Source organism: Camarhynchus parvulus, chromosome 2 (genome assembly GCF_901933205.1).
Source record: "Camarhynchus parvulus chromosome 2, STF_HiC, whole genome shotgun sequence".
Classification (NCBI taxonomy): Eukaryota; Metazoa; Chordata; class Aves; order Passeriformes; family Thraupidae; genus Camarhynchus; species Camarhynchus parvulus.
The window spans coordinates 128,332,383-128,359,356 of NC_044572.1; the positions used below are offsets into that span (position 1 = coordinate 128,332,383).

At 37.5% G+C, this 26,974-nt stretch overlaps 1 protein-coding gene across 1 annotated transcript; it reads left to right on the top strand.

Annotated features, from left to right (window-relative positions):
* DPY19L4 (dpy-19 like 4) lies at nucleotides 1–26,974 on the top strand. Its single transcript, XM_030969564.1, has 18 exons — nucleotides 1–118; nucleotides 1,075–1,199; nucleotides 1,910–2,000; nucleotides 3,772–3,893; nucleotides 4,731–4,876; nucleotides 6,545–6,668; nucleotides 7,215–7,349; nucleotides 8,560–8,691; nucleotides 8,781–8,879; nucleotides 10,058–10,131; nucleotides 11,940–12,098; nucleotides 13,748–13,867; nucleotides 14,936–15,056; nucleotides 16,483–16,539; nucleotides 18,839–18,921; nucleotides 20,613–20,745; nucleotides 21,167–21,325; nucleotides 23,661–26,974. Exons 1-18 carry the CDS (start codon nucleotides 1–3, stop codon nucleotides 23,823–23,825), a joined length of 2,163 nt encoding a protein of 720 aa, XP_030825424.1. The 3' UTR covers nucleotides 23,826–26,974.

Below are 26,974 nucleotides of genomic sequence, written 5' to 3' on the forward strand. Positions count from 1 at the left end.
ATGTCTTCAGGGGCAGCAGACCTGCGACAGAGAAAGAAACAAAACTGCACAGAATCTGACAAAATGGCTCCAGAGGAGAGAAACAAAGAAAATTCAAAGCTGGGAAGGTCGCCAAAATGTAAGCTACAGAATTTTTAGCTGACTTTTGATTTTTTTTTTTCATTATTCTCTTACATTTTATGGGAAGATATTTGTAGCATGGTAATTTATAACAGACTTACTTTGAATTAGGTTTTTGAATATTTTGAGGGAAAACAGGCATGCACATTGGAGTTCTTTAATAATGACATTTTTTGCGTTGGAGGGTGAAATGGTAGTCTTGGACTGCTTTAGGCTTGAGGAGGTAGAGGCAGGGGAGTTAAGAAATTTATTATTACTATTTGCATACAAATAAATATTTTTATTGTTCCTGGAATAATCTTCTGGTTGGAAGCTGATACCATGAAGTAATGGTACTGAAACAAGAACAGACAAAAAGTACTTAGAGCTTTTCAAGAAACAGAACTAAAACTAGGTATAATTTTAGGCAAGTACTCACCAAGCTACCAAAAGCTTTTATGTTAAAAGTACGTACTAACTCAAAGGAGATACAGGTGTAGTAGACACCCTTTGAATGAGTTTGGTAAAATTCAGATTCATTTGTTCTTATATTCAAAAACAGAATGGAAAATAGAATGTCTCAGAAATTATGTTAGATGCAGTATGCCACCTCTGTCTGTTAATGTCTTTAAGAAGTTTGTGGTGTTTTGGGTAGAATCTAGAGTTTGCTCTATTTATCTGGAAGAGGCTTTTCCTTCTTGGAATTCATTTGACAACAAAGCTTGCTGGAGAAAATTTGCAGTGTAGTGTGTTGAATATTTTGTCTGTGAAACAATGATAACAACTGGGAAAGAAAACTACAGGACGGGATTAACAAACCAACAGTTTTCAATGTATCTGTGCTGCTGCTGATGGTGTGATAATTCTCATGCCAGTAAGTTCACTTGTTGTTTAGAAATAAGAGTCATGTGTAGGCTGTGCTGTTTGTTTCTCAGTCCTCTGGACTATTTTAGCTTTCCCACTGTTCATTTTCAGATATGTTAATCCAGCGTTTTGCAAAGCTTTTCTTTGGCTGTCTCGCGGCAGTCACCAGTGGAATGATGTATGCTGTGTACCTCTCCACATATCATGAACGGAAATTCTGGTTTTCCAGCAGGCAGGTAAAGATAAACTACTGAAACAAAAGCCAAATTGTGTCCTTGAAATCAAATCTGATCCATGTCATGTTGAAACTACTTGCAGTCCTGTGTCCTACTGAGGCCTCTTTGAGGCTGTCTTTGAAACAGCTTCTTTTTTTTGGTCTTCTTTATTTTCTTTTTTTTTTCCTCCTGCTAACAGTTGTCGTGGCTTGTCATGCTTTTGTATGTTTGTCCATGCCACCCTTTATCCTTAAAATACCTTTCTAAAATATGAAAAAATAACTGAAGCATACTGGGATTGCAGAAGCTAATCAACAGGAATATGTGTTGGGCTTTTTGGGGTGGTTTTTTTGTTTGTTTGTTTTTGGATATTGGGGGATTTTTTGTGTTTTATGGTTGGTTGGTTTGGTTTTGTTTTCTTAAGAACTCCACTATTAACTGAAGTATAGAAAGTTGAATGAAATTCGGGTTTGTGAATATGAAAAGATCCTGTGGATTTTGTGCTGACTTATAGTGTGGACTTCAGTTGCTCTGATTCCAAGCATGTTTGCTAAGTTACAGAGAGCATTAGGTAACTGATAGAAATGCTGTGAAGATTAATGTTTTGTAGAATATTTTGGAGATGTACAGTGAAGTCATAACCATGTACTGTGTTAAAAAAATGGTCTATCTGAAAATATATTGTTTTCTCTGGAAAGAGATTGCAGGAGATTAATTTTTTTTTTTTCTAGGAACTTGAACGAGAAATTACATTTCAGGGTGACAGTGCCATTTATTACTCATTCTATAAAGAACTGCTAAAGGCTCCTTCCTTTGAAAGAGGTACAAAACTAATTTGTTTTATTAGCTTTGAAAAGTCCTGTTCACTTTGAAGACAGTAAAAAACTCCTGCAGACTGGGGAGACTTATTTTATTCTCTTATGTAGGTATATTGGTCAGATAAATGAAAAACCATACACTGTCCTAACTTTTCAGTGCCTTTTCAAAAGCAGTATTTAACTATCCTGTATTCCAGCAGACCGCCTTTAATTGATACTCTAGGATAGGATTAATAATACTCTTATATGCCCTGTGTCAGAGTTATCATTGGGTTTGCCTGTGTCACAATAGTGGATTTTTCTGCCATGTAAATATAATGTATGTTGAATTTGGGAATGAGGGATGAAAATAACTGTTTTCCATCCTCTGTCAGAAGACAGAACAGTTTCTGTCACAAGCTGATCTGCTCCATCCTGTCCCTGCCAGAAGTTTTTAATCTTATCAGCTGTGATGGATAGATACTGATGAGCACTGAGTGGTGGGGACAGAAAGGAACAGGAAGGAGAACAGACTGGGTGACAATGATCTCTCCTTCCTTTGTGCTCCTGCTCTTTACCCTGCACTGGCTCTGGGGCTCTCTGACCCTGGGTCCCTAAACCAAAAGGAAACTAAAGAAGTGAAAAAAAGCAGTGAAAAGAAGAAGGAGCACTTCCATGCTTGTTCAGGAAGTTCAGAATGCGCTGCACTAGCATGGGGCTGGAACTCAGGAGAGAAGAGGATGAATTGCCTATCTTGCAGTGGTCAGCCACTGAATTAGTTCAGTCCTTTTGTGAAACCCCACTGAAGCCAGTAAAACTAAACTTTGTGGTTAGTGTTTTATTGGTTGAACAGTTTCCCAGCTGTAATGTAGCACATCAGCAATATCTGAGATCTTTGGTACACTCAGTGCCTCTTGTCCTCTGGGGATATTGCCCATGCTGTGGGTGGATGGACTGCATGCCTCATTCAGGGATGCTGTCTCTGCAAACAGGTAGACTCGTGTCTACAAGGTATTACAAGGCATCCGGTCTTCAAGGGGGTATTACAGCTGTGCTGAACCCAGTTGTAAGTCCTGAAAGACCTGGTTTGGCCTACAGAGAACCAGCTCCAGACCACACACCAAGATATGCTCAGAGCTGGAAACAGTTGTCTGTTTGACTATTGTGTTGTTTTTGAGGCTTTTGTTCTCCCCCATATCTTGATTTGGGTTGGTTTTGCTCTTCTCTCTATTGTTCTAAGTATTGACAAGTCTTTATTTATAACATTTTGGAATGATCTTTGAATGATCCTTCAAGTATGGCAGCTTCAATTCCATCTTAACCCCATAGAAAGGCACATTGTGTTTGGTGAAGGATTCGTAGAAATCTCAGAAATGCAGAGCTGAAGGGGGTGATGAGGCCATCATACCTGACATCCTTCTGGAGACGGGCTTAACACATCCTGCTCATCTCTGTTAGACCTCACTCCTTAAGGTCTTCCTGTGAAGGTGATCTAAAGGCCTGTAGTTCCAGGACTGCATTAGTGTGTTACTGAAAAGGCTGTGCTTCAGATGATAAGTTTTGGGCCTTCTATTTAAAGTCTAGATGAAAAAAGGGTAATAACTTTCTAGCTAGATCAGTAGGTGGAATGACATCTAACACAGAAGTTTCTCCTTCCTTTTAAACTAGGTGTGGTGAATCAGTCAGTAGCTTTAATGATCAAATCCTATTCTCCCTGCCTTTGAATATACTTTAGCCTCTTTTAGGAACAGCAGTACTAAGTGATTCCAGGAATAATTCTGTGTTTTTGTCTGTAGGTGTTTATGAATTGACACACAACAATAAGACAATATCACTGAAGACCATAAATGCTGTCCAGCAAATGACTTTGTACCCAGAGTTGATTGCCAGTGTTTTATATCAAGCATCTGGTAGCGAAGTATGTGCATTTCTCCTACTTTCTGTACTTGCATTATGGTTCTGTCTCTGTGTGTGTGTATGAGACTTTCTGTATTGTATCCGACTAATACATACATTTTTTGTTGAGTGAGTTGATCTAAGGCTCTCACCCGGTCCGGATTCTCCTCAATCTCAGTTCTGATCAGTCTCTGGCCTAGGATTTTGGGGGTTTAACACTAAGCAGTAACTTTTTCTGTTATTCTTTACTTCTATAGACTGCTTAGAAATGTCAGGAGTATCTGTGCTATCCATTAAAAACAGAAAAGTTAGTTAAGTCCTTTGGAGTACAGAAGTCTGTTTCCTCATAGGGAAAAACCCTTCTGTAGATGAACCTTTTGTCAGTTTCCACTCTACTCAGGCTTTGTTCTGCTTATGCTGCGTATTTGTGTTCTCTCTCATTATCTTTCCTTTTTTATTATTTACTTATTTTGGAACCATTTTTGCCACATCTTTACTTCTTCAAGTTCTTCCCTTTTATAACTTCTTCTAGTAGTCCTCTGAACTTCATATCCCACTGTAGCATAGATTTATTAAATCTGACACATAGAGTGTTCAAGCTAAAGCAAATTCAAAAATCATGGCACTGGCAAGCTGAGTCCTGAAGTATGCTCTTAATTCACACTGCTTTGTTCTTCTCCATGTTTTTTTTTGAGCCCCAAATAAAAGCATGCCCAGTACTTTTCTAAAATAGGAGGCATCTCTTACCTGTTTGTAAAGCACCTAGCACATTGTTAGCAGTAACAAATTGTAAATAGTAATAATTTCCAGCTTCAGCTCAGTTGCCACTATGTCTCTTCGTTTTTATTTGTAATTTCAGGAAGTTATTGAGCCAGTGTATTTCTACATTGGTATAGTTTTTGGACTGCAGGGAATTTATGTGACTGCATTGTTTGTAACCAGTTGGGTTATGAGTGGGACTTGGCTGGCAGGAATGCTGACTGTAGCATGGTTCATTATTAACAGGTAAGAAAAACATCTTTATACAATCTAGTTTGTCAATAAGGAATTTTAAAATATTAGTGGATTGAAGTGATTTTAATTAGTGGATTGAAATGCTTTTATTAAGCTTTGTGTTCTCACTGTGAGAGCAAAATCTTATGGTGAATAGAAAACATTTCCAAGAGATTAATTGATTCTCATGATGATTTTTTTAATGGAAAGGCCTCCTGTTGTCCAAACCATCCACATTACCAGTTGAACTTGACTTTATGTATGTGTGTGAATACAGGAGTATTCACACACAATTTCATTTTTCAAAAATATTCCTCAGGAGATTTGGTTTTGTGCTGATGAAGAATGAAGACAAATATCCAAAACAGCTGTAAAACAGAGCTGCACTCTCTGGCCAGCTCTAAATGTTGTGACAGTTGTCCAGTAGCATAGAAAGAAATTATCAAGTTGCATTTTTTTTGGTAAAGAATATTTGACTTTTTTAAAATCTTCTTTTTGTAGTGGGTTTTCCTGCAAAATGAAATTTTCTTAGATAATCTTAATATCAAGACTTCTTTGTTTTAAAACAATTCACATGGAATTCCCCTTCCCCTTATGAAGTCCCACAATAATAGGGAGCCTCATTTGGGCAATGAAAACCTATGTTCATGCTCTTGATTTGTCACCATGGAGCTCTGGGGCTTCCTGTGAACTTGAGAACATTTGAAATAAAAGAGCTATGGAGCAAAATGTTAGAGATATACCTGTAAAGTTGAACTGTTGGGAAGCATCTTCTAGGAATGTGAAGTCATCATGCCAGAATCTGTGATTAGTAGCTGAAAATACTGTTCATCAAGCTGGTGTGAACAGTGGAAAGTAGGAAAAATGGTGAATAAATCTGTAATTTTTTCCAGCAGTGAATAAGATTAAACAGTGTCAACAAAATGAAAGGTTTAGTAGTTAAAAAAGCTTCTGTAAGAGGCTTCAGAGGAAAAAATGAAAGGTAATGCTTTTAAATACGTAAATGATAAAGGAGCTTGAGGCTCCTTTTTAAAGGCATAGTAGACACAAAGCAGACTATGTACCTCTGAGACTGATGCCTTTGATTACGTTTGAAGCGTGGCTTGTGCTTCTGAGTCTCTTTAGCACTTTTAAAAACTTTCACCTACACCTCTAATTGTGTGGATACTGTCAAGTCATTCCATGAGAAAACCCTGCATGCTCCCCATCCATCTTTAATCTCTTGTTTTGCTGGGCAGAATTTTTCCCTGTAGACAAAATATTTGCTGCTGCTGCTGTGAGGGAGCACCAGTTTGTATCTTACATTGTGCTCGACTACCTAAATCACTTGTTTAAAACATACTGTATGAGAAATGAAGGGAATCTTTTCTCTCCGCTGTGAGGTGATTTTCATTGCAGGTCAGAAAAGGCTCAAGGCAGATACTTTTTGGCTTCAGTCCTAAAAATGCCAGCTAACATGGAAACCTGCTAAATGGATGGGTAAAGATTGGGCCTTTCATGCTGTTAATAAATTGGTGAACTGTATCAGCAGCAAAATTGTGTCAGTGTTACTTTGCACCAAAATCAGGAAAAGTTTGCTTGCAAGGCCACATTTACAACTAGAAGTGGCATTTAGGCTTTCCTTGATATTCTTGTACAACAAATATTTTAATATTTTTGTTTCTTTGTACTTTATTCTAGAACAGACACAACAAGAATTGATTATTCCATACCATCAAGAGAAAATTGGGCTTTGCCATATTTTGCATGTCAAGTAGCAGCTCTCACAGGCTATTTAAAAAAGAACCTAAACTGTTCTGCTGAGGTAAAGCAAAATTAGTTTCTTAATAAAGAGCTGTGGGTAAAACTGTACTCTAGGTTAGTTACTTCTGTTATTGTTGCCCTTCTGGGCAGAAAACAGTAGAAGTTTTGTTTCTTCTTTTCAGAAGAGCCAGTTGGATTTCACCTAGGCATGTGCAGTTTTTGCTAAACAACTTGTGCCCTACCTTGTTATGCCCCCAGGAGGGTTCAGAGAGAACAGTGTGGTAATAGGCCATGTGCTGCTTGTTTTTGAATAAACAGAGGCAGGATTTTTCTCATGTAAACTGTTTTTCTTGAAGAAGATGGTTGTTACTTTCTTACCCTGACTCTGTCTTTAAAATATTTCTTCTGATTGGCTTGAAATGTTTTTGAATATTTCAGTAATTACTTTCTTCCATCTGAAAGTTAAGCACGTCCAAAGTCAGTATTTTAATTATTTCCCAAAACAATAATTAATTTCTGTAGTTTATGTTTTAATGACCTCTCAGTTACTTGACAGATGTGCATGGGTACAAAATTAATGCTTTTTCTTTTCTTTTTTTCCTTCTAGAAGTTTTGTTATCTTCTGGTGAATGCCTCGACATACACCTTCATGATGATGTGGGAATACAGTCATTATCTCCTGTTTGTCCAGGCTGTTTCTCTTTTCCTGCTCGACAGCTTTGCCCTAGCACAGACAGAGAAGGTATTGGAACTTTTCAGCCTCCTGACAGTTGGGGACTTACAGGCAGCCTCTGAGGTGCCTGCCATTCATACTGCTCAGGAGCTCCAGAGGGCACAAGGCTGAGTGATGAGTGTCTTGCAGCCTGGGCCCAGCTGAAGTGCATGTGATATCCATCAGAAGAATAAAATAACTTCAATCTAAGTCTCTTTTGGACTGCTGTGTTTGGGATAGAAGCTAAACAAAGCTTCTGAGATCTGAAACATCCTTGGAGAGCTAGAAGAGTAATGAATGACATTCCTCCGTTTTGGGCTAGCTACCTCTTCTTTCTCCTATTCACAGCAGGGTGGGCAGACCAAAGATGTGCTTTGTTGGCTCTGTGCAGTTAAAGGGCTCATTTTCACCCTCAGTGGCCTGTCCTGCACTGCTTTGCCAGTAAATAGACTAGACAGATGTTGAGGGAGAATTGATTTTTTTTGAATACAAGAAAGTATTTAAATTTATTCTGCAAAATGACTCTTAGAACTTTTTCAACAATAATGTGTTCTTATGCTGCCTGTTGCAGTTGTAAATATGCTTTTTTGTACATGCATACCTTTTGGTTTTGTTAGATATCAAACTGCATGCAATTCTAATTCTTCACCTCTTCTTTCAGTTTCTTTTTATTCTGTTCCTCAGTAGTGGGAAATGTTTGATCTATTGTAGTTCAAAGCAGAGTGTATAAGGGAGAAAATGGGTATTTTGGTAAAAGTCTGAAGAATCAAGCATCAAGGTTTATAACTTCTGCTTATCAAGTAGTAGATAACAGCAAGTATAGATAACAGTCTGAGTATTCATTCCTGAGACAGGTTAATGAACAAGTTATTTTGAGGGCAAGAAAACCACCTGTTTACAGATGAACTCTGTCACAAACTGTGTGTTCTTACTGGTGCCTTGTAGTTACTGCTTTGTGTGCTTCATTACTCGATGGGGAGACCTGGTAAAATGCTCCTGCTTATGGCATTTTTACAGAATTATTGTGAAGTAATTGTCCTTTAGTTACTGAGGCTGACTGGGATCATTTTCATGTGCAATGCTTTCCAGAGCCAAATGGTACCCTGCTAGATTCATGAGTTGAAGGATTGAGATCCATTAATCTCCTGATTAACAGCAGAAGTGAGCTATCTACTGGTCTAAAAAACAGGATTTATATCCACTGTAGTTTTATCTTATTGTTTATTTTTTTCTTCAACAGGTACATGAGGTATACAGAATCTACCTGTTTTCTGTTATTGTGGGGTACCTTCTGCAGTTTGAAAATTCAGCCTTACTAGTGTCACCATTACTGAGTCTTGTGGTAGCTTTAATGCTCTTCAAATCCCTTCAGGTAAGTAGACTTTCTTCTAAACCTGAGTCTAGTTTTAAAATTTAAACTGAACTCCAAAATTATACAGCATTCTTTAAATATTTTTGCAGATGAATATGAAAAAAAGCACATTTGTGTCAAGATTGCTGAAAATAATGTATATTTATTTGGTACTTACAGTAGCAGTGACACTAAACTTCTTATTAAAGGTAAGATTCCTCTGAAAAAGGGATTTTAATTTCAGAATCTAAATTAAAAGTTGCAGATACATCTTGAAAAAATCTTTTGAAATGTTGCTTACCTTATTGATATGACAGTTCATAGCTTAATTCACAGTTAGTATGAGTTCTAAAAATTGAGTCATTTTGTAGCAACTCAAACAGCTTTGTCTTGTTGGGGTTTTGGTCTTCTGGGTTGAAACAGTTTAGAAATACGCTTTAAAGGACATTTTATCTGTTTCATAAATATGTGGTTTGCTATAACTTGAATCGCCTCTACAGACTAGTCTGAATATTAAAACAGTATTCTTGGGCATTGTGACACAATAGCCAGGAGCAAGTATGAGTGGTAGATATTAGTTTTCAAATACATTTCAAGTAGAACATGGAAACAGAGGCAGGCTTTCCCTTTGTGTAGGGGTCAGTTAGGAGTTGAGATTGCACAGTGGGATTTTAGCCTGGTCTTGTATTTTGATTAGCAATTCCCTCTTGCTGGCCTTTTACACATATTATTGTGTTTTTCTTCTATGCCTCAAACTCACCATGGTTGTGTTAATTAACAGTATGAACTTAAAAGTAAAGAAACTACCGAACCCTAGAAGGCTTGAAAGAATGCTCACATGTCATTAGTTTCCTCTGCCATTCAGAATGACTAGCCTTGCTGTATCTCCAGGAAAATAAAATCCAACCTTGAAAAATACGAGTTAAATTACAGTTATGAGTAAGTTACAGAACTTTAGGCAGCTCAGACAGTCTGTGCGAAGATTACAAATGCTCATGACTTCTGCTCAGCTGCAGTCCTATTTTCTAGTGGAGCCAAGCACAGCACTCTCAGGCTTGCTTGGGAGTAAGTCTGGGCCTGTTTTTCATGATCCTTTTTACACTGCTCAGTAGTCTTTTGACAACTTATTGGCAGCTTTTCACTTGTCCTCCTGGTGTGGTATGGGAGTGGAATGAAGGGAGTAATATTCTCAAGGAAACCCTAAATGTAGAGTTATTGAAGATTACAATGCTATACCAGTACCTTAATTAGCACACTTAATCCATTTTGTTAGTTTTAACTAAATCTTGAATAGTTGATTGTTACCTGACATTTTGTAATTTGAATGACTATGTGGAAACTGCTTCCAGCATTTTGTGTGATTTTTCTCTGCTAAATTAATTTTCAGATGTTCATTCCTCATAAAGAAAATGGGCATTTGCTGAAGTTCATTGAAGTAAAACTTGGCTTAAACACAACTAAGTAAGTTTATTTAAACTCTTTACACCTCCCAAGATATCAAAACTTTTGAAACTGCTCTGAGAAGTGTAACATTTCAGTGGCTTGTGAGAATTTTATAGAGGAGCTAGGGAAATAGTTTAGTTATTTGTTGTCTGGTTTTAAGATTGAAGTAAAAAAATATGCACATACAGAATTTACTTAGGGTATTGAGGTTTCTGAGGCACTTCAGTATTTTTCATGCCTTAGGGTAAAAGCATTTCATGGATTTTTGTTCTCTTGTGATGTTGAAGAATGAAAACTTTCTGTATCCTGTCTAGTGTTTCTAATAAGACTTGAAAGCAAAGATAATAGGGTAAAGGTGGCAGTATGAGCTTTTTATAGCCTGGAAAAAAGGCTCTGGAAAGAGTCATGAACTATTGATACTATCTCAAAAGAGGCTTGGGTTGTGGGTACCCCCAATATTCCCTTTATGTTTTGGAAGAAATTAGGACAAGGGACATCTTAATAGTCAGAGGGAATTGTGATTCTAAGAAAAAACATTAGTATCTGCAAAAGAGTTGGATGTTGGACTGGAAGGTGTCATAGCAACAGATTTTCTGGAAAACTTCCAATGGAGTGTTAGTAAGGAGTGACACACTCCTGGACCCAAGCCAAGATTTGCAATTCCATACAGGAATTGGAACTCTCTCTGAAGAACTGCATCTCTCTTACAAAAAGCTACTTCACAGCCTTTCAGGGGAACAAGTGGAAAATGACATCACACCCAACTGAAACTGTTGGGGAGCTTCTGGAAGACAAGATGTAGGGATGTTGACTATGATGCATCGTTTATCACACACACATACTCATTCTTAAGTGTTTTGCAAGAAAACAAAGGACTCCTGGTCAGGATTTCAGTTTATTCAGCTCCCAGGTATTAATGGATTTCCCTCTTTTTTCCTCCTGGGGCCTTGCTAAATATCACTTTTCAGACTGTCAGACTCTGCAATGAGGCCAGAGATTGAGACAAACTGGGTGCCTTTACGCCTGGAACACTGTGTAACTATGTATTGGAATTATGATTTGCAGCGCAAGAGCTTCAAGAGCTCTCTTTTAAGGCCAGTTGGGACATGCCCAGCTGTTAATCTTTAAACTGATTCTGTCTAATTGAAAGTGGTTCTGTCCTCTAGTCTTCCCTTGGGAGAAAATGAAAGAGGGAGGGAAGCAAAACAAAGTAAGACAAGAATGCATTCACAGCACTGCATGCTGCACCAGTTCCAGTTGAGAATACACACTGACACACTGGCAGTGCTTCTGAGCAGAGTGTATTATCTTCCTGCCTGCTAACTGAGGAAGAAGAATGATGAAGTGGCTTCAGCTGCAGAACTAGAATTTCAACATTAAAGATTTTATTCCTGGCAGTGTCTCAGGCTTCTTTGTGATCTCAGATGACCACTTTCCTTTCTTTGTCTCCTTGTTTGGAATGAGGACAAGCATACCTTCTTGCATCAATATCTCTTAAAATCTTAATCCATCATGACAACAAGATTCTTTTGGTCCCCATAATGCAGTTATGTGGGAGGTTGGGCTTTTGTGATATAACGGATTTGTAGTCTGGTGTCTTCAGATCACAGATACTTTTTGGGAAGATGGACTTTTGACAGTTACATTAAAGAGTATTTGCAAAGCAGTTTCAAATTATAAAAAGATAATGTCAAAGATGAACTTCAAGTAGTTTCCTATGACATGAGTAGGTTAAACTGCAGTTGTTTTGTGTTGGTTGTTGGGGTTTTTTTCCTAATCTATGGGGTATTATTATTGTTTTTAATGGAATGTTTTTGCCTTACTAGGAATTTCACAATGAATTGGCTCCTTTGTCAAGAATCTCTTCAGGCACCCTCCCAAGACTTTTTTTTGCGACTAACACAGTCATCACTGTTGCCTTTTTATATTTTAGTATTAATTATCTGCCTTTTTTCTGCAACTCAGGTCATTTTTAGGAGAATTTGGTAAGTAACTTGTTTATATGAAAAATAAGCTAAAAATAAGAGGCTCCTGGATGCCTCAGGGAATGGTCATCATGTTTGTTGCTCCAAAGTTTATTTTACCATTGAGTTTGTCAGGGTGTGAGCACCAGTGGGAAGGCCCACAAGAGCTTCCTAAAGAAAAGTCTTTTAGTGAGGAGGTTTTTGAGCAACCCTCCTGTCAGGACAGGGAGTTGTCATTGGTTTGTTTCCCTGCAGATGTAATTCCTGTAATAGCTGAGCTCTGGCTAATGTTTGCTGATGTGTTTGTCTCTTCCCACTGACAGAAAGATGTTATATTTGTAATTCTCCTTCCGACAGCAAAGTTATCTAATTGTTGCTTGAATTTGTTTTTCTGTTTTGCATTTGGGGTTTTGGGGTTTTTTTCAAGTTTACATATTGAGAAAGATGAGATGGGTGGAGTTGAGAGGCCTTTGGATTTCTAATTCTTCACTGTTGGTTTTTAAAAACACTTGTTTACTGTGATAAAGTCCACTAGCCTTCACTGCTTGGAACAGAACTGAAGTAAAACTGACTCAATTAGTTTTAGTTTCACAGTGATTCACAGTTCCCTTGAGAGGAGGGGTAGTGGAACTGTCTTTGTAAAAAGACTAAGAATACCAACACTGTAGATCCGAGCATAACTTGTCTTGGAAGCTGAGTGGTTAGGAAATTATCTCTTCCTGGTAGAAGATGAATGGTGTAACTTCTCAGATACTGGAACAAATTTCTCACTTGTCTGCAGCAAAAATCAACAGGTTTATTTCAAGGATGAAGGCTTCTAACAGATAAAGATTATGCTGCTGTAAATGAAAATGTTTTCAGGTTGGATGTGTGATAGGATATTCAGAACAACGGAGCAAACTTCTTATTATTTGCTAGTGGTTGAAATAATTATTATGAGCAGTGACTACATTATGTCCGACACCTTTTTGAAGAAAATCTTAAAATAAACCTTTTCCTCTCTCTTTTTTTTAGATTTTTGAATCAGTTAATAATCTCAAAATATCATTTCTAATTTTCATAAGGAAGCTTATTATGAAAATGTAAACAGAAATCACATCATGATAGAAGGAAGTGTTATTTATTCTATGCCTTGCTGTCTTGTTAGTAGAAAACCTTTCACTGCAAGATTTTGGCTATGATTTTTATTTATTATATATAATTAGAATTTATAATAATGTGACTATAAGCTACTTTTGTTGTCTTTGTTGTACACACATTCCATACACAATTATTATCCTACAGATTCCATAATTCTTTACCATGCTATTGGTAAGAAGGAACGTAAAATGCATGTTCAGCATGATTTGTCTAAATGTTTGTAGAGTGTATGTGCTCTTAAATTAGACTGTCTCTTGGTGCTGGATTACCTTCAAGTAAGATTTGTGGTCATAAGCAGTGATTGCATTAATTGACAGCCATTGCTCCAGAGAGGTTGCAATCTAAATCAAGGGACAGTGGGTACTGATAGATCATTGATCAAGTACAAAAAGCAAGTAAACAGTGCAACAATATTATATGCTATGATATGGAATGATCTCAGTGCACTGCTGACTTAAAAGTACTTTTATTGACATCTTTTCCTGGGATAATATCTGAATTAAGTGATGTCTCATTTTCTCCAACTGCAGTGGTGAACCACTGAAAGAGACAGTTAAACTTGAGGATGGTCGAATTGGAGAGAGGCCAGAAATAGTTTATCATGTAATTCACACAATTTTGCTTGGTTGTCTAGCGATGTGTTTGGAAGGGTAAGTCTGATTTTGATGTATCTCTTTTGAAATCAGCAGAGTTCCTTGTTGGACATGATGCACTGTTTACCCCTTTGAAATCACTCTTTTTCAGAAATAATTTTGGCATATACTGACACTACTTAGGAGTAGTAGTCAAAGATAATTTTGATTATAAATTTGACATGGCTATATGAACACTTATGCTTGGTCTCTTGAACATATTTTCAAGCTTTAATGCAGCCAAGATCTAAGACATGAATTGAATCACATTTTAATAACTTTCTTTATGGTATTTAGTGTAGAACTTTGCTGTAATTATTTTTAGCAAGAACTTGTGTAGTGTTTTGATGAACAGAATAGTGCTGGAATATTGGGACATGGAAGATTTCTTATCCATCTTCTTTTGTGTAGTCTACCACGAAGTGTACCTTTGCTTGACACATTAAAGCAGTAGCAGAACTAATTTCAAAAGTATTGTGTTAGTCCTTAAAGCTGCAGAAGCTGATGTTTGGAAGACGTCGTTGTTCTAATCTTGTTTATCAGCTTAATCAGCTTGAAGATGTCAGACTTGTGTTTTTATTAGGCTCCTCATCTTAAAATCTAAATATTCACAGATGTTGCTTGAAGTGAGCAGACTATTGTGTTATCCTGTAGTTTTTCTAAGTTGACTAGTCTACACTTAAGAGTTAATTAAATATTTTCCTTTCCTTTCTTCAGGAAGTCCCTTATAGTACATTGTCTGTACAGCTTTGTCAAATAGCTGCTTTTTAACCCTTCTTGGCTGGAAAACCAGCCAAGTGACTCTACTATTCTCTTTGTTTTTCTTTCATCCTCCCCTGAACTCTGTGAAGGATTTTGTCATCTTTTACCTTGCATCTTGCTCCTCCATCTCACAGCAGATAATCAGGTGCCAGCTCTTCTGCTAGAGATTTCCTTGGTTTGTCCTCCAGTACCATCAAAGTTGACCTCAGATGTTTGAACATCCAGACCCTGTCTGACATAAGAAAAAAATCTGAATGTTTTTATAATAGTTTGAGTTCAGAGGCATACACAGGGTCCCAACTAAGTTATTGCAGTGTTTTTCAGAATGAAATATCTATGGACACCTTATGTTTGTGTGCTTGCTGCATTTGGTGTGTGTTCTCCTGAACTTTGGATGACGCTTTTCAAGTGGCTTCGACTGAAAGCTGTGCACCCAATACTGCTGGTGAGTTGCTGTTGCCAAAGTCTTGGAAAATACAGCTAGCAAGTATATAGCTTTGCAGACAAGAAGTACCTAAGACCCATGAAAGAACCCATGAAAACAACAGGTTGTTCTGTGAGCAGTGGATTGCATATGGTCTGCTTTTTCTGTCTTTTCTTCTTAGTGTCACTTGTTCTCTGGTACCTGGTGATAAAGTTGCGTTCACACTACAACCTTTCCTCATAAAAAGCAGAGCTGTCTTCATCTCCCTTTCACTCTTCTCAATTTCTTTTAGCAAATATTTGAGACCTCAATCTCTCTTTCATATCTAGTTGGGATTGGTTAAGAAGGTCATGCACTTTTTAGGAGGAATGCAGGAGAAAAAGTACTGGTGCACAGGGGAGGCATAAGCTTGGTTCACTGAGAAATGGGGTCTTTAAATGGTATAGTAAGGTGAATATAACTGCTGAGAGTTAAACTGCTTCACAAGAAATGGTAAGTTGAATTACTTTGTATAAGATTTGTTCATGTATAGCCATTATAGAGAAGTGTTGTGACTGAAGATAAGCTTATGTTACAGAACAAACAACTCCCCTGCTTCCAACCCTAGCTTTATTCTCAATATGACAAAAGTTGCTTTGTGTGATTTTTAGCAGCTTTGTGCATTGGTTTCATTAATAAAATAGGGATAGGATATTGCTTACCCTAAATTCAAGAGGCATATAGGAATAATTATATTACACTTAGATGTTCATTATGTCTCCTGTGAAAATACCATTCACTGCTGTATCAGAAACATTGACTGTGTTCTTTCAGTCAAGGAGTAACAATATGTTCAGCTATATGGTAAGCACATTCTTTTATATACCTCACGTTTTCTGTGATGTAGACCTGCTTTTTTACTATTAACACAGTAGATGTGTTAGTAGCTTAATATCAAAGGAATGCCTTGTGTGCATTCCTTACCAAATGTTTTCTGTACCACAGAAGCTCTTTTCTCCTTATTGCAAAGCAAAAATTGTATCAGCTAGAATGATGGTATGCTAAGAGATGGGTTTCTGGGTCTTGCATATCAATAATGCTAATCTGAACATGATCAGAGGTTTGAAATGCTTGGTTTTTTCCTTTCTCACAGCATTTGAATGTGAGGTATTTACCTTTTTCTGTTCCCTATGTCATATGCACGTGGAATCACTATTACTTTAGTAGCAATTAACTGTCCCTAAAATTGATGGTAAAGTTTTTGTAAGTCAAATGAAGCCTTCCATGGTAAATTAGGCAAATTCTTGTTTGAGGAAATTTTTTTGTCTGGTGGAAACCCACAAAGATTCACCTACTGTCACCCTAAGGTTTCAGGCATAAATATTGCTCACTGTATGAGCAGAATCAACAGACACCTCAGAGTTGGAGCATGATGCATAATCCACTTTCTCTAACATGTACTTTCTAGGCTCTTATTCTGAGTATGGCAGTTCCCACTATAATTGGATTCAGCTTGTGGAAAGAGGTAAGAAAATTTCCTTTGTGGAGTTTTCTTTGTATGTTGGCACAATATGAGTCAAAATGATGAGCAAATATAATGAAAAGTACTTAGTGAAATTAAATATATGTGATGAAATTGAAGGCTTTACTTTTTCAGTATAAGGTATTTGACAACTTAATTTTTTAACCATCGCTTATTGTAATGAAACTTAAATGAAGACTATTATGTTTAGCTGTTAAGCTTTGGATGTATAAACTGACTCAACAAAGAAAATGCTGCCAAATGAAAATTCAGGATATTGAAAACTATGTTGCCTCAATCTTAGTTTTAGTGAAAAGGCATAAAGTTAGATGAAGTAAAATTACAGGAGGCCATATGCAAATAAACTGTTTGAAAAGCTCCCATCAAATTATAATGGAGTTAAATCTTTGTGCTGACCATTGTGTCAAGGTGTGTACCTACTACAATACAGTGGAAGAAAAGACACAGGTGTTTCCATGTTTGAAATGAATACTTAGTTCTTTATTGCAAGTCACAGACAGACTTGGGGTAGAGTATTTGGAAATTATTTCTTAAGCTCCTGTGAGTGCAAAAAATATGTGAAACATCTCATGAAGTGTAATCCTCTGCTATACTGGCACAGCTTTAAAATAGTTTGGCTAGTCTGAGAATTCATATATAGAAGCCAGTCTTGCCCAACAGTATTTTAACAGATTTTGTAACATCTATCCTTCTCTGTTGTAGCCTGACTTTTTACATGTTTTTGATGGAGCAATAGATACTGTCTGTAAAAAAAGCTAGAGTTGCTCAAAAGAGTTATGAAATCTATTAAAATAGAGGAAACTAGTGTAGTTACCCAAGTAATTCCTTTCCAGATTGTTTTAATGAAAGCACTGTGGGGTTTTGGACTCTAGAGGGCTTCATCCATTGCTGATCCAGCTTCTGCTTTTAAGCAGTGGTGAACAGTTTGCTCTCCAGGCTCACAACTGGTCCCTGAGATTGGGAATGTTGATTACAAGTAACAGAGCTGCAAAAATGCCTTGAGCCTCCTAATCTGTTACCGTGGCTATACAAGGCTGACTGTATAGCTCAGCATCTTTCTGCTTGGCTGCCTTCTGACTATGTCTGGCATAGTCCCTCCTCTAACTAGGTTTTTCCAGGTGCTGTGGTTGATGAGTGAAGCAGGTTCTCCTTGGGGTGGCAGTAGCAGTTCCTCTTTTCATCTCTCTGTTCTGGGCGTAGTTCCAGTGTATGTGTAACAGCAGTGCTGTTTGTCCCTGACACAAACCTATGGCAGCTCTTCTTGTGCTGATTGTAGACTGCTGCCACTTGACAGCTGAGTTGTCCAGGTAATGGGGGTGGAACATCCTCAGTTAAAAGCAGGCGTCCGCTTCTGTCTGTCCACTGTGGCTGTCCCAATGTAAGTTGTCTCTTTAATCTGGCAGAACCTGTAAATTTCATTCTTTTCCAGAAGAGCTGGCATCCAGGAACTTAGCATTTACAACAGCATGTACATGAACCAGTTCTAGCCCCTCCCTCAAGGCTGGCCAGTTTCCAGCCGTGGCTTTTTCAGATAAATGCACCAAATGGCTCAAGAACTTAACAAAATTTCCCATCTTAGTAAAAAAGGACCTCAAACCTGGCAGGGTGGGGAAGCCATGCTGCAGGGTTGCAAGCTGGCCTGGTTTGAAAGAAGTGGCATTATATCTCACAGAATCCCTCCTTTTCCCAATATGCTTTTCAAGAGCATAAACTGAGATATCCCACTTCACACAATGTAATGTGCTCTTCTTCACTGCAGTGATTGAAGTCAGAAGCAAGTCTGGGCACATTACCAGGGCTCTTCTAGGAAATTTCTTCTCTCCTGTCTTGCTTGCATAACACCTTTCCATCAAGTCACAATAGTCCAATCCTTCCTGCTCAAGCAGGTTTACCGTGAGAGATTTATCATCTTCTTGGTTCAGTGCCCTTATTTGTAGACATTTGCATATGACCACCTGAACTATGGTTTTGATGCATTTAAGGCCACTTGATGTTGATGAATGTTGTTGCTGCTACTTATGTATTTATTTTTAATTATAAGTATTCTAATGAAATAGAGAGAGATGAGAACTTCTGTTTAACACACTTATTTTGGAGAGGGTCTCCTGCTGTCAGGTAAGTAAATGTTAAGCTGAGTTTTGCAAAATATTCAAGCAAAAGTGCCAGTCAGGGGGGAAAACTGTTGAAACCCATTTCTGTTGTGTCAATTAAGGCCTTAATGTAATGAGATGCTCTATAGATAATTTTTTAAACTGTAAGTAACCAAAAACATTTCCATCAGTTTTTCCCTAGAATAATGACAGAGCTTACGGAACTGCAAGAATTCTATGATCCTGATACAGTAGAACTGATGACATGGATAAAGTAAGCATGAAGTCCAACATTTCTATTTTACTGCTTTTGGTAAGGGTATTTTTATCTCAGCAGTTTGTGGAGCTACCTCTGTCAAGCTGGGTTTTCCCGTGGTATTCAGTGATGCATGGGGGAAGAGGTTTTATATTTTAAGCTTGGTATTGTTCCCATAAAAGAAACAGGAGTTTATAATGGATTACAAGGGGAGATCCTGGAACACACAAGCAGGTCATGTTTAATGTTGTTGCAGACCTAGTTTCCAAATAGCAGAATCTTAGATCTTAGATCTTGCTAACATTTCATTAGATTACAGGATTCATGTTGATTGTAATGCCAAAAACCCTGAGATGTTGTGTGCCTGAGCCGATAAAATTAAATGGCTGAATGTGAGGATTTAGACTTTTGTCAGGATACATGTGTTATTCAGACTTCCCCTTTGACCACAGCAAGTATGGAGCTACGTTATACAGCTCATACTGAGCATATACACAGCTAATAGCAAGTCAGGTTATTTTCCCAGATTTATTTTTCTTACCACCAAAGGTTTCAGAATTGCATTCTGCCTCATTCAATTTAACTTGAAACTATGTCGTTAGAAACTGCTTTTCTGAAAATTAGATCCCTTGTGTTCAGATAACTTAGCTTTAACTGTATTTTTTTAGAATATTGCTTTCTGTATTTATGTAGTCTTTAACGTCAACCTGTTCATCTTCACAAAAGGCAGGGCTGGTAATTAGTGTTCCAGCCAATTTCTTCTTCTTGTTGTAGTAGTGTATGTTGTTTGTCACTGCTGTAGCTCTTCAAGGCAGCAAGTGGAATAATGCCAAGTACCTAATGGCTTTTATGTTAGTCTGCATATACTTCAAGTACATAATTAATCATGGTGAATTTCATTGAGATTCAGCTACGAGCAATTTGACTACCCTTATCTGTAGCAGCTGTTCTTATTTTTAAAGAAAATAAGGATTTTTTTTTTCTTATGGTTATAGTTAGCTATCCACACTGAAATTTTAATTCAATGTCATTATTACAGTATATTTTCTCAAAGTCTTCTCTCTGATAATAGAACTTTAATTTGAATTTTCTCTACAGAAGTTGCCAGTCTGTAATAAAATGTGACAATGACTCTTTTCTTTCACTAATACAGAAATACAAATAGTCAAAAAATTATACCAAACCCAGAAATCTGATTACTGTAGACATTATTCTGCATGCTGACATTATTTTCTCATAGATGATGAAATACATGATCAGAGCTTGCATATGAAATACATACTAGAGATCAAGTTACAGCAATCACAAATCATTCCCTTACAAGATAACATCATGTTGTTTCTCCTTCTACCTACCCTCTCTCCCAAGCTTGTTTTGTCACGAGTTGGCAGCCATTCAGAAAAACAGAACTTGGATCCATTCCAGGACCACTCTGGTGCTCAGTGGATTGCATGAGGGGAGAACAACCATCAGCCCTTGCCCCAGCAGGAACCCCTCCTTTCAAACTGCTATTGCTGCAGGTCTGCCCTTTCCCTGGCAGGGAAAGCACTGCCACAGCAACACCATCACCAGCTGTAATGAGAGCCCCAGTGATACTTTCACCTGCTCCAGTTCATTCTGCAGCCCCCTAGCAGATCCCACACACAGTTGATAAAGTTGTTTTGGTGAGTGCATGCAGTACTCAGGGTGTGTTGGTGTTGCTTTTGCAGACGCCAGGCTCCCGTGGCTGCCGTGTTTGCAGGCAGCCCACAGCTCATGGGTGTGATTAAGCTCTGTACAGGATGGATGGTGTCCAGCTTGCCTTTGTATAATGATGATGATCTTCTGAAGAGAAATGAGAATGTGAGTATCCAATTCCATAAATGTGGCATCTCACAGGAACTGTCTTCCTCTTCACCCAAATGTAATGCAAAAAAATCAAATGTATTAGACGGGAAGAGGACATAGGAGTCCAGTGGACATGGAAAGGATTATCAAGTATATTATCAGTGCTTCACTCTGCACGGAAACAAATATCAAAATATTATTTCTGAAGACTTTTCCGGCCACTTGGAGTATGTAAGATGAGAACTTGCCATCATCAGAGATAAATACTTCCCATCCAGCTGACCATTGCCTCACTGATTTCGAAACCAAACTTTTTATAGCTTGTGTACATATAGTTTGTCATTGCAGGTAGGTCATTGTTGGGGGGTGTGTGTGTCCCAGTGTTTAAGGTATCACTGATTTTTGCATTGCATGAACATGTTTTCTTAATTTATAGATTTATCAGATCTATTCAAAGAGGTCAGCAGAGGATATTTATAAGATACTCACATCTTACAAAGCCAACTTTCTGGTTATTGAAGATTCAATTTGCAATGAAGTGGGACCTGTAAGAGGATGTAGAGTTAAAGATCTGTTGGATATTGCTAATGGTCATGTAAGTATTGGTGAGAATAAATGAATGTTTGAATGCATAAATAATGAAATTGAAAATAAATCTTATAATGCTGGTCTTATTTTTCTTGCTGTAATTGACATGTAGACAAAAGTTTTAAAGGTGATCAGTTAAGTTTTGGATTGTCTATAACTTGTAATCTTACCTGATACTATTAACTGCCCTAATCCCTCCTAACACGAGTATCTAGCTCTGCTGCTTTTCTGACAATCATTAAATACCATTTAACTGTATGTAAATGTTTAAGACTGACACCTGAATAGGTTGTTACAAAAGCAGTGAAGTCCTGCCTTAAAAGGCATTCTTTAGTAGCTTTGAAGATGAAATTCTGAAATGGATAAACTCAGTTCTTCTAAAACTCTGGCTGGGATGAGGACCAGCCTGCCATTTAGTTCAGGATAGACTGTTTGGTTCTGATGAGAGTGCAAGTCTATTCAGTTCAGCCTTGCAGATGGGTTAGCACACCAACAGATAGCTTAAACCACATCTGCTAGAAAGTCTGGTTGAATAAACTGCACCATGAATGCTGCTTCAGTCATTGACATGTTCTGTCTCTCTGGATGTTGGTAGTGCTGCTCTTGCTGCTTAAATAGGGAGTAAGATGGGGTTTATAAGGTGATCTTACTGCCACTTGTTCATTGGCTTCTTGGAAATCCAGCAAAAATTTTGGTTTTATAAAGGCAGGGGGTGGCCTTAAACTCACTTAGAATTTCATTGCTTATTCTCAGATCAGCAAGAAAGAGGGAGTTGCCAGTTACCCCTAAGCAATATAGGAGTGGTATATTATTAGGAGATTACTCTATATTTCCCAAGGAATCTACAGCTGGTGTCAGGTTCACTTCTAGGTTTCCTAACTACTTTATCCCTGAAGGATATTGTCCCCATTTTTCTATTAACTTCCTTACCATTGCTGAAATCTATTATTTCTTTCCTGGTCTTGCTGCTAAAATAATGTATGCTGTGATTATTCCAGGATATATCCAATATACTGTACCATAACTAAGTGTGTGTGTCTGAATAACCTCCATGTTTGTTAATCTGCATGTTACCTCTCAGTTTCTTCTCAGATCTGTGTTTGCATGAGTAAGTTCCTGTTTCCTCTTCACACTTAGGATCTCCACTGGAGCAATTATCCACAATTTCAGGATTCCATGCCCACATACCCCTCCATCTCTCGTCTCCATGCTTCCTGCATGCTTCTCTCTCACACATAAGCTTGATAATCCTTCTTGTGTTTTTTGTTGTGGTTTTTGTTATTGTTGTTGTTTTGGGGGGAGTGGTTGGTTTGGGTATATTTGGGTATTTTTTAGAAAACTGACATCATTTGTTGTGTAAAGTTAATAAAGTTTATTGTCTCAGGAAGCTTTAAACAACTCTCTCAGTTTGCTTGCTAACAAAATTTGAGTCATATTGGAAGATTATCAAGATACTCCAAAGTAGTGGAATCTAGTGAATACATATTTGGAGACTGCAGTGCAGCATTTACTTACTCCCAAAGTAGGTGAGACAGTGGGCAGACAGTGTGTTGACAGGTCTACGGATGTGTTTTGAATTGCTGTGTTTAAGAAGATAAGTACTGCTTTATAGCTTGTGATACATCCTGTAGTCCTAGTCCAATATCTTGTTTCTGACACTGGCTGAGAGCACAGGTTTACTGATAGGGAAAAACAAATGTTTTCCAGCAGTCTGTTCCTGAAGCACTGTAGCTCAGGGCAATTATCTTTTTGTTTGCAAGCCACTGGTGGATTTTTCTTCATGAGTTTGTCCTACCTCGTTTTTTTAAAACTATGTAAATTTGTGGCATCAGAAGGAGTAATGAAGGGATTTCTTCAGGGATATCAGACAGTAGATCCTAGAATGCAATTTGCTTCCAAGTCACATGGTTGGAATTTGTAGGGAGATGTGTGTGTGTGTCTTTGGTCTTTATTAGGTATTTCCAACTTACTTGGCCTGGGAAAGGTAATCGAGATTTTAGTTTCCTTCATACTGGTATGCCCTGTGCAGGTCAGGTTTGAACTACTGGGAAAACGGGGCATGTGCATAATTTCCACTGCTGTTGTTCTTTATAATATGAACCAAGTACACTGGTTTTAATGTCTGCTACCTTGACAAAGGGATTAATTCACAAAGGCTTTTTTAGGTGGTTAAACAAATTACAAGGGAATATGTTTTCAGTTTATTGGAATTGTACAATGTGGAAATTAATTGTCTATCATAAATGAAATTTACAGCATACAAAAGTTAATTAAATGTACAGAATTACATTCTGTAACCACTTATCTTCAGTACTGTAATTAGGTCTTTTTCTTTCTGACAGGTGGTTTGTGAGGAAGGTGACAACTATGCCTACTCAAAATATGGACGATTTTGTCATGAAATCAAAATGAACTATTCTCCATATGTGAATTATTTCACTCGAGTGTACTGGAATAGATCCTACTTTGTATATAGAATCAACACTGTGATATCCTTCCAGTCCTGAAAAAGCATGCAAGCTTCTTTCTGAGGATTGATTGTGAATGAATTTCAGTTGCAAAAATTCCTTTTGAGCAAGGAAGTCTATTTTTGCAGATATATGTGCACACGTGCAGTGTACTGACAACTTTACCAAACTGAAATTCTTTGATCTATAGATCAGCTGACACATACACCATCCTTGAAGGAAACGGGAACATTTATCAGTTTTACAGTCTCTACAGTGTGCTACAGTCTTCCATGTTTTTATGTTTTTCTTCCCATTAGAAATCATCTTAATCTTCATGTAAATGCAATTTCTAACTTTAGTGTTAGAGAGTTGATACGCGTAGACTTCAGTAAATACAGAAAAATTATTTAAAGAGCTTGTTTAAGTCATATAGCTTTTAATTTTTAGCAAGAAAGCAATCACTATCCCAAGTCTTTTCAAGTAAGTGTTTGGATTTTTAGTTTGGGGTTTCTTTTTGTTTTGTTTTAATTCTTCTGTCTTCCATGGTAAACATTTCTGTGTTTCTCAAACACACATTTATACATCTTATGCGTAGCTATATAGTTTTTATAAATCGTATAAGGAAGATTTTACTTAAACAACACTTCATTGATTAAGGCACTGATCTCTACATTGTTGTCTCTGTTGTCTGCAGAGACATGTTGGTGGAAATGCTAGGAATTAGACCTAGCAATAGGAGCTGACAAGCTCAGATCTTCAGTTTGGAAAGAACTTGTCTTCAGCATTTCTCCACACTTAAGTGTTTGTGTGTGTATGCATAAGTGTGTCTTTCTTAGACAGCCACCAGAATGGGCCAGTATACCACAGTATGCCACACTTGTTTTCAGGCAAGTGTAGCAGGACAACCAGGTTTGCTGCTGAGACTTCTGCACTTCAGTTTCACCCCCTGTGTGTGTGCTGGTTGTCTCTGTGTGTGTGTGTGTGTGTGTGTGTGTGTGTGTGTGTGTGTGTGTGTACGGATGGGTGATACTCATTTCATTCAACTTATTATGCAATAGCTATATTGACATAGTGCCATAACTGTCATTTAATCTACTATAATCACCACCATTAATAAATAATGGTACAGGTGTTCATAGCTATTTTTATATCAATTATGCAAATACATAGATCTTTGAAAATTTGGCAAAGTACTTTGCAGTTTTGCTTTCCTCTAAAATTTGTTATGTGCCCCTCTTTGCCTCTACAACTCCTTTTCTTAACAAATGATCTGTTCATCCTGTTTGTTGCTGGCTGATAGACTTTCAAGAAAATGAATGATGTTATAATTACAACTCTGGGCCTAAATCTAGTGTTGAGAATGGAAACTCCAGTAAAAGGTAACAGTAGCTTTCCTTAATGTAGATATAACTTGACAAAAAGACAGGACTATGTTTTGGAAGAAGTTGCCTAACACCCCTTAGGAGTTACCTGCAATTACAAATTAATGTAACACCTGGCCCAGAGACCAGTCTATCAGGCATGTGGAAATGATTCTTTGGAGCCCAGATGTCTTTAATGGAGGATCTGGCAAAATAGGATGGACCCTCAGCTGAAAAATCTGCAAACCATTCTGCAAGTCGAAGCTGCAAAACAATCCTTACTGCAAATCGGAGATTTTAACTCTGAAATTATTAGGAAATGCAGCATGTTGTATGTGCACAATTCTTCTCTGCTCTATGCAGATACACTTGCTTATTTTACACTGACACATAGTGCTGAGATTTTTTTTAAACTTGTTATCACTTTTAGAGTGATTTAAAAGAAAAAAGCTTTATTGTTGTAAAAGCCAACATGTCTGTAATCGGTTTTTTACTTTCAGTTATATTTATAGGCCTATGAATCTTGACAAAATGTTAAATTATGCATTTTATTTCAAAGAATAGATAAATTCATCGAATATGTGGGATGTTGTCACTGAGAGAAACACTTATCCATATAACTGAGTTACAAGTTATAGGTAAATATCCTTTCTGGGCATACAGACGTCATGTTGGGGATAGTGTGTACCTGTGTGTCTGCTGGAGTGCAGGCTGCGTGTATTTGCTTGTGCACAAGTGCATGTTTTACTGCACTGGGCTGTTTCAGACTGCTCGGTTATCATGTACCAACAGAAGCTTGTGTATTAACTTGAGCTATGGGAGGCCTGCAGGAACCCCCTCTGTATGTGTGGATATAGATGTAACATTTGGAAGTAAGTTTACAGTTCCTTTTCCAATTTAGGTTTATTTGAATCGCTGTCAAGGAATTACATGTCTGTGTGTTGGTCATTTAATCTCTTGAAGTTAGTAATTCATGAATATCACTTCATATCAGCAATAAGGCCTTCCAGGTGCAAACTTCAGGATTACAACTGTACTTGGGTAGATGAAGTTGCAGAACTTCTGGCTTCATGCCGTAGACTGCCATGCTGAGATGTAACATTCAACTGTCCTTGGCTGCCTGTTGTGTTTCACTGCAGTGTTGTGTGTGTTACCATGTAGAACTTAGTTTGAACACATGTGTAGAGTACACATATTAAGAAAACCACAAATGAGGCCACCCCCACATCTAAGCAAAACTGTCTTGTAGCATGTTGGCCTTTATACATGTTTAAATTAATGAGTTGACCTTTATTTGAACTGTGACATAGTTACTGTTATTAATTTTGTCATAGTTTTTAAGATGTATTCTTGATACTTCAATTGATTCTGCTTTAGGAGAATCATTTAAGATTTTTACCTTGCTTTTTATATTAGAGAAAATTATATTGCAGCACCATTGGCACAGCAGCCTTAAGTAACAGAAGGAGCCTTTTATTTGGGAGAACATTGTGGTTGTTCCTGTAAAAAGGCATAATTAAAACAAGTGACTGAAAGAGTCATATCTTAAAAAGAAAGTGAATTAATTTCTTATCCAGCTATGGACTAGCAAAAATACTGTCTAATCTCTGGCTTCTGTGAAAAATAATAAGTTCCAGTGATGTCCCTCAGTGGGACAACAATAGGGCATAATTACACCAGACTTGTGCAGACAACTCTGGCTTGGTTTTCAACCAGATCACAGGTTTAACTCCCTGAAAGGGTTGTGGGAAAGTTTTACAAATTTTGATCTGCTTTGCTGTAGATGTTGCAATTCAGTTGAAACATGTGCCTTGCAAGCTTTTATTAAACAAACAAAAACCTCAA

Coding starts and splice junctions, on each gene's coding strand:
- DPY19L4 (XM_030969564.1), top strand. CDS start 1: ATGTCTTCAGGGGCAGCAGACCTGCGACAGAGAAAGAAACAAAACTGC. Junction 2,001..3,771: donor GGCTCCTTCCTTTGAAAGAG/GTACAAAACTAA, acceptor TTTTGTCTGTAG/GTGTTTATGAATTGACACAC. Junction 12,099..13,747: donor GTCATTTTTAGGAGAATTTG/GTAAGTAACTTG, acceptor CTCCAACTGCAG/TGGTGAACCACTGAAAGAGA.